The sequence below is a fragment of the Orycteropus afer genome, unplaced genomic scaffold, assembly GCF_000298275.1.
Source record: "Orycteropus afer afer isolate SDZICR_OR568_19922 unplaced genomic scaffold, OryAfe1.0 scaffold00064, whole genome shotgun sequence".
Taxonomy (NCBI): domain Eukaryota; kingdom Metazoa; phylum Chordata; class Mammalia; order Tubulidentata; family Orycteropodidae; genus Orycteropus; species Orycteropus afer.
The window spans coordinates 11769795-11777829 of NW_006921651.1; the positions used below are offsets into that span (position 1 = coordinate 11769795).

Genomic DNA, 8035 nt, shown 5'->3' on the forward strand with positions numbered 1-8035 from the left:
GGTTCAAACCCACCAGCCACTCCTCGGAAGGAAGGTTGGGCAATCCTACTTCCGTAGTGATACTGCCTCGGAAACCCAAGGAGGGGTCGCTATGAGCCGGGTTTGACTCGACGGCACGTAACAACAACAACATCTCTCCCTACCCTGGTTGGATGAATCACACTCAAAGGCAAGAAATTCCATTCCTCCACCTCCACCCAAGGAGGAAAACTCTGCTTCAGCCTGAAGACAGAAATGGGGTTACGTTTCTCTCGAGCGGCAGGGCTTTCAAAGGGATTCAAAAGACAACACACAAGGGTATGTTCCTTTTCCTTCAGACTGATTTCCTAGCAGTCACTGGAATGGAAAGAGCTGTCTCCAGCAGCCTTGGCCAACCTGAATCTCTCTTGTGGCACTCTCCTTTCTCTTCCAGCAGCTTGATTCAAAGTAAGGGCTCTGGCCCAAGAAAGCCCAAGGTGGATAGCTAATGGCAGCTCAGTAATAGGGTCTTAGATGAGGCTCTGGTTTGTTTCAATCTGGGGCTTGGAGCCAACTAATAACAAAGTACTTATTCTGGTGGTGCAGTGGCTGAAGTGCTCAGCTGCTAACCAAAAGGTCAGAGGTTCAAACTCACCAGCTGCTCCATGGGAAAACAGTGTGGCAGTCTTCTTCTATAAAGATTTATAGCCTTGGAAACCCTATGGGCCAGTTCTACTATGTCCTATTATAGGGTCCCTAGGAGTCAGGATTGACTTAACTGCAGTGGATTTGCTTTTGGTTAATAACCAAGTCATTTCCTTTGGGCAGTGTCATGTATTTCTCTTAGGAACCTTAAGGGGAGGGGAGCTGTGGTCTGGGTCATGGTAAGCCCAAGTAAGTCTGGACCCACAGCACTACCCATCTTTGTTTCCCAGAAACAAAGGGAATGGAGAAATCATACAGTCACAAGCAGCAAAGCCAGAAGGTAAGGTCTGATTTCTAGACCTGTGCTCTCTCTACCGAGCTCTCTCTGGGACACTGGGAGGGACTCTTTCTGAGGTCCTGAAGTAGAGCTGATCATCTTTCTTTACGTGATGTCATCCACCCCTTCCTCTCTTATACCTGATCAATTTTCAGAAAAGGGGAAAAGAGTGTAATGGACAAAAGCCCTTGCTTCTTTGAATGATATCTCAAATGACTGAATTAGGCAGTGTGTATGTACAGAGTGCTTAGTCAATAACTGGCACTTGGTAGATGATAGAGCTAATATTGCAATATATTACTGAACTATGATTACAATAATGACTGGTTCCTAGGACCAAAATATGAAATTTGACTAATGAGATAAAAGGGTGTCTCTCTTGCCTCTGCTCAGTATTTTCTCTCATTCTGGAGTAATTAAAAAAAGAAGGATTTGGAGCTGGGACCCAAAGAATCCCCCAAATCTTCAGAATGTAATGAAAATGATGCTGTTGCCAGTGTTTCCCTGGGATTCCGTGAGTTTTTACTTCCTAAATGTCTTCATGGGAGCTCTGGTAGCATAGTGCCTAAGGTACTTGACTGCTAACCAGAAGGCTGGAGGTTCAAACCCACCAGCCACTCCTCAGAAGGAAAGTTGGACAATCTACTTCCGTAGTGACACCGCCTCGGAAACCCAAGGAGGGGTCGCTATGAGTCGGGTCTGACTCGACGGCACATAACAACAACAAAAAATGTCTTCATGGAGGAAAACCCTCAGCCGAGTCATCCAATTGCTGCTTCTTCTTCTGACATTTGAGAAGTTATCTGCAGCATTTCCTGATGGCTGCCTATCCAACAGCCAGCCCCCTTCTTCCTTACTTACAAAATCCTGATTTTGCCCAGGTATAGGGAAGCAATGTGCTCACAGAAAGAATTCTCAGTTCCAAGGCATGAGCAATAGCAATTTTAAAACCACTATCATATCCATTCCCCCGTATCACAGATTGGTTTAGACATGTGCCTTTCACCAAATTCTGCCAATTGAGAATTGAAAAGATGTTTGCTGACATCTCTAAAACATGGGAGAGAGGTATGTGTGAGAGAAACTTCCTTCTTTCTTGTTTTGGCTTTGCATGTGAAGATAAGTTGCATAGAACAGGAGCTTCCATTTTAACACCACAAGAAAGCCAAGAAGATAACAGAGAAGAGGCTCTCAAGTCCTGATATTGTTGATCTGGAGAACTAACCCTGAACTATCAACTCAGATTTATCATTATGTGGAGGAAAAAAAAAAAAAGATGCTATTATTTAAACCCTTTGTAGCCAAAATTATCCTAACCAATATATCTAATTATTTCACAAACTTACCCCAAATTTCCCATGGACTGAAGGCCTGGAAACACTATTGAAGGCACAACTGGTGTAACGGCAATAACTGATGGAGAAGAGCTCATTGATACTTTGCAGGCATTTTTCAAAGTTTCCACTGCCCTGGATTCTTATCTTATTGAATGGTAACCAAACCTTAAAAGTCCAGGCACAGGTTGTGTTGTAAATTTCATGTAAGTCCACTGTCCTCTCATATCCAGGGTGAAAGCATGGTTCCATGTAGGCTTCCAATACTGCATTCTGAATGGAAAAATCAATTGAAGGCATTGCATGTGAATGCATTGGGTACAAAAGGCAACAGTCTGACTTCACCAATGTGTATGCATCTTACAATATCCTAGCACCGAGTACAGGCATCAATATGTTCCTGCCCTGACTTTTTCATCCATCTTACAACATCCCACCATGGAGCAATGACATCAATATGTCCTTACCCTGCCTTTTTCACCCCTGCGAATAATCAGATTTGTATAACAGGCACCAGATACACTATCTATATACTATCTATACACTATCTATACACTATTTATACACTATATAAATGTACTTTGGCTACTCACAGAAAACCGGACCTAGAGATGCCGTTAGCCTCGAATGTCCCTGGTGCTTAGCCCTAAGTATATAAATGAGGAGATTCACTCAAAAAACTCTCAAATTTTGAGCTTGGGGTAGTCCTACCTACAGGAGCCTGCATACTCCCATTCCAGGCAGAAAATTAGAAGCTCCAAGATCATTTGACCCAGAAGTATAAAAATGAATTTTAGCCCACCCCCAATATATATGAAAGAAGAAAGGGGGCTGCTGTGGATACGAGTCCTATTGGAGCCTTGGGGTTCAGTGGGCCACTCTCAACAGCCACTTCCCATGGTGGTCATCTTATTGAAAGATTCTAAGAACTCTTAATGAGTTTTAGAGGTGAGCAGAGAACTGGCTGTCCCCTCAGTGAAGACAAGAACAGCTGGATGTGACACCCTTGCTCTGTTTTTTTTTTCCCTGTCAGAGTATGCCTGGTACTTGCTTGATGTTAGCATGTTTAGCTTCTCTTGTCTGCAAAATGCGGAATATATCTGGGGGCAAGATTTGAAGTGTTGATTGATAAACTCTGTTTTCCCAGAAGTCTTTTTTCTCTTCTTCCACATTTTTTTTTTCTAACAACACTGTCTTCTGAAATTTGTTGGAAATAGAGATTAAAAAGTGATCTAGAAGACCTTATCAATTTCACACACCCTCAACAATATTCTAGCATATAATTTTCATTGCGAACCCCACAGGGATTGGCGATGAGAAATTATTTCCTAAGAAAGCATTTGAGTAGTATCCTTGAAGATAATGCAATAAACAAACACAAGAGGTGATATCTGGATGGAACAATTAGGAGTTGACCAGATGTATAAGATATCCTGCCTGAAATTAGGCTTCTAGTGGGAGCTCTAGGAGCTCTGGTAGCATAGTGGCTAAGACACTTGCCTGCTAACCAGACGGCTGGCGGTTCAAACCCACCAGCCACTCCTCGAAAGGAAGGTTGGGCAATCCTACTTCCGTAGTGATACTGCCTCGGAAACCCAAGGAGGGGTCGCTATGAGTTGGGTCCGACTCGACGGCACTTAACAACAACAGTAGGAATTACATGGGCAAATGACACAGGACAGATATCCAACTTTCCTTGGTACCAGACTGGGAAAGAGGTTTGGAAAGTACGCTAACCAACTTCTGAAGAATTATTGTATTAGAAAGAGAAAACAAGAGGATGTGGGGGCTGGTGCCCCAGATGTGGAGAGGGCAGGTCCGGATTTAGTTATACTTGCCTTACTGTCCTTGGCCAGTTTCCGTAAGAGTGCTTGATCCATCCCATAGCACAAGTAGCTGTGTGTGAATACACTGTAGTTCTTGCCATAGAGGCGAAATTTCATAAGTTTGCTTGCAGTGTTTTTAGTGACTGTTTTGGGCACAAAAGTGATTTGCGTGGAGGCTCCCCCAAGGTCCAAGGCTCCATAGGTTTCCTGACTCTCATTTTTTTCCAAAGACGGGTCTTTAGAATATTGTTTCTGAAAGAGAGTACAGCCACTGGGTGCTAGAGGTCTCTGGACATGCCCCTTCACACTATTTCTTGATCTCAGGAACTTCAGAAGACAAAGGAACAGGGGCACAATGAGGCAAAACTCACTGGAGGGTCCTGAGTCTGCATCAGATCAATGGCAAGAAATGAGGGGCTTCAAAGACAGCTCAGACTGCAGCAACACAAAAGTAGTATAGGGTAGTTTACAATAGACTAGTTTATAAACAAGAGCTCTATGACCAAACAGATTTAGGTTCAAATCCCCTACGCAAGTGCTCATTAGCCACGTGACCTTGGAGAGATTAATTACTCTGTCGAGGCCTCAATTTTGGGCTCTAAACTGTGGGTAATAATAGCACCTCATACATAAGGTTTTTCTGAGAATGAAATCAGCTAATACATGTAAAGTGCACAGCACAGCACAGGACACATGGCACTAGGCAAATATTGGCTATTCTTATTTTTAGTTTTAAATTTCCTCTATGTCTCCTAAACACAAATCACTAAACATAGGTTTCTTAAAGTAAAGATAAGGCTTCGTTATTCCAGTAGTAGAAGTTCTTGTAAGAGAATTCTACCTCTGGTGACTCTTACCAACGTGGGGACAAATTCATTTGTTTATTCACTCATTAATCCATCATTTGTTGTAGCTAGTGACCCAAGTACTGTGGGAAATAGCACTGCCACTGGCCTCCCAGGGAACTGCCCCAGGGGTGCCATGAAATATTTACCTCCTTTAATATTCCCAAAAGATAGTTGATGGTAATCCAGCCGTAAGCACCTTCCTCTGAGCCCGAGATGATCCTGGCACCCCGGAAATTAAAGGGGTAGGAGCTGAGGAGACTTGTCACTGCAGACAGGATTTTATTTGCCAATTTTGCATCTTCCAAGCTACACAAATGAAGGGCTGAGATTATTGTTTTTGTTTTATTGGCTACCCCTACCTATACTATAAAGATTTAGGAGCTCTGGTAGCATAGTGGCTAAAAGCACTTGACTGCTAACCAGAAGGCTGGCGGTTCAAACCCACCAGCCACTCCTTGGAAGGAAGGTTGGGCAACCTACTTCCGTAGTGATACTGCCTCGGAAACCCAAGAAGGGGTCGCTATGAGTTGGAGCCGACTCGACGGCACACAACAACCACCACCACCTATATCAGCCATATTTTCTGAGCAGTTCTCGTAGGAAGTGAACCTTAACTCACTGGAATCAACAGAGGTTTGAGGACTATCCCCACATGGCTGGCTGAGGAGTCCTCTTTTTAGACAAGGCAGACCTAGTCTTTTGGCTTCCTCTCTCTAAATCCAAACTTCCCAACTCCTGGCAGGTTGGTCTTTCAAAAATACCAATTTCATTCCGCTGCTCTCTGGCTCAAAAAGATTGTTAAATACTCTTAAATTACTATGGCCATGATAATTGTGTACTGATCGATGAGTGTTAAATTAGCTATGGATGGTGGCTCCTGGCTGGTAACAGAGCCAGGTTCCATGTGAGGTTTTTTAATTAGGGCTCTTATAGGAACCACATGGGCAAATGCTGTAGGACTAATATCCAACTTTCTTTGGTACTAGACTAAGAAAAATCTTCCTCATGTTATGCTTTGGTTTTTGGGTCTATCTGAGACTTTAAGACCTAAAGAAGGAGTCTTCCAAGGTTGTCATAAATGAAGATGAGATGCAATTCTTTCCAAGATCTAAGTTATACAACATGAGTACCTCTGGGTATGAGACTGCCGTCATCCATCTTGTACTGAACCCCTGTAATATCTAAGAGCTCTGGTGGCATAGTCATTAAAGCATTTAACTCAGCTGCTAACCAAAAGATCAGTAGTTTGAACCCACTAGCTGCTCCATGGGAGTAAAATGAGGCAGTCTGCTTCTGTGAAGATTTACAGTCTTGGAAACTCTATGGGGCAGTTCTACTCTGTCCCATAAGGTCACTACGAGTTGACATCAACTCACTAGGAGTGGGAATCTCTCATTTGAATGGCTTCAGTATCTTACAACTGGTCACCTTAGCCCTTGTCTTCCTCCTTTCTTTCTCAGGTGTCATCAGTTGTAGAACATCCTTTAATGGCTTCTCACTATCTCCCCAATATAAATTCAAACTCCCTAGCATGGCCTGCAAGGCACTTCTTGATGTAGACATACTTATTTGGAATCCCACTTAGAATTCTGTCTACTGCTAACCAGATACGTGATCCATTATGAGATACTAAATATTTGTAAGTCACAGCTTCCTCATCTGGTTAACAATAGTTAGTAATATCTCTTACCTTATAGAGCTGTTGCTCAAACTAAACAATATATGTTAAGTGCTTAACCTAGTTCTGGGAACATACTAAGGACTCGATAAGTATTTTGGTTTTTGTTAGGTGCTGTTGAGTAAGTTCCTGTTGTTGTTAGGAGCCGTCAAGTCGGCCCTGACTCATAGCGACCCTAATGTACAAGAGAAGAAACGATGGCTCATCCTGCTCCATTCCATACACTCCTCGCTATGCTTGCTTGAGCTCATCATTGCAGCCACTGTGTCAACCCATCTCGTTGATGCTCTTTCCCTTTTTTGCTGACCCTCCACTTTACCAAGCACAATATCCTTCTCTAGGAATTGCTGCCTTCTGACCACACTACCAAAGTGGCCATTCTTGCTTCCAAGCAGCATTCTGGCTTCAGTTCTTTCAGGATAGATTTGTTTGTTCTTCTGGCAGTCCATGGTATTTTGAGTATTCTTCACGAGCACCACAATTCAAAGGCATCAACTTTTCTTCAGTCTTATTCACTGTCAACTTTCATGTGCATATAAGGCAACTGAAAATGCCATGGCTTGGGTTCAACACACCTTAGTCTTCAAAGTAACATCTTTGCTTCTTAACACTTTAAAGAGGTCTTTTGTAGCAGATCTGCCCAGTGCAGTATGGTGTCTGATTTCTTGACTGCTGCTTCTGTGGGTATTCATTGTGATTCTCAGTAAATTGAAATCCCTGACAACTTCATTTTTTTTCTCCATTTATTGTGATGTTGCTTATTGGTCCAGTTGTGAGGATTTTTTATTTAAGTTAAGGTGTAATCCATACTGAAGACTGTAGTCTCTGATCTTCATTAGTAAGTGCTTCAAGTCATCTTCACTTTTAGCAAGAACGTTTGTGTCATCTGCATATCACGGGTTGTTACCCAGTCTTCCTCCAATCCTGATGCTACGTTCTTCTTCATGTACTCCAGCTTCTGGATTATTTGCTCAGCACAGAGACTGAATAAGTATGGTGAAAGGATACAACCCTCACGCACTCCTTTCTTAATTTTAAACCATGCAGTATCTCTTTTCTCTGTTCGAACGACAGGCTCTTAGTCTATGTACACCTTCCTCATGAGCATAATTAAGTGCTCTGGAATTCCCATTCTTTGCAATATTATCCATAATTTGTTATGATCCACATAGCCAAATGCCTTCGCACAGTCAATAAAACACAGGTAAACACCTTTCTGGTATTCTTTGCTTTTAGCCAAGATCCATCTGGCATCAGCAATAATATTCTTCATTCCACAGCCTCTTCTGGATCCAGCTTGAATTTCTGGAAGTTTCTTGTCAATATATTGCTGCAACCATTTTTAAATAACTTTCAGCAAAATTTTACTTGTGTGTGAAGGGGCAAAGTTGTGGTCACTGCTTGGTCAC

The 8035-nt window shown here is 42.6% G+C and overlaps 1 protein-coding gene across 1 annotated transcript in view; it reads right to left on the bottom strand.

Annotated features, from left to right (window-relative positions):
* ENTPD1 (ectonucleoside triphosphate diphosphohydrolase 1) overlaps nt 1-8035 on the bottom strand; it is a 216676-nt gene that overhangs the window by 29101 nt on the left and 179540 nt on the right. Inside the window, 3 exon segments of the mRNA XM_007940056.2 lie at nt 2287-2547; nt 4113-4352; nt 5095-5254. Coding sequence (XP_007938247.2) covers nt 2287-2547; nt 4113-4352; nt 5095-5254 — 661 coding nt within the window.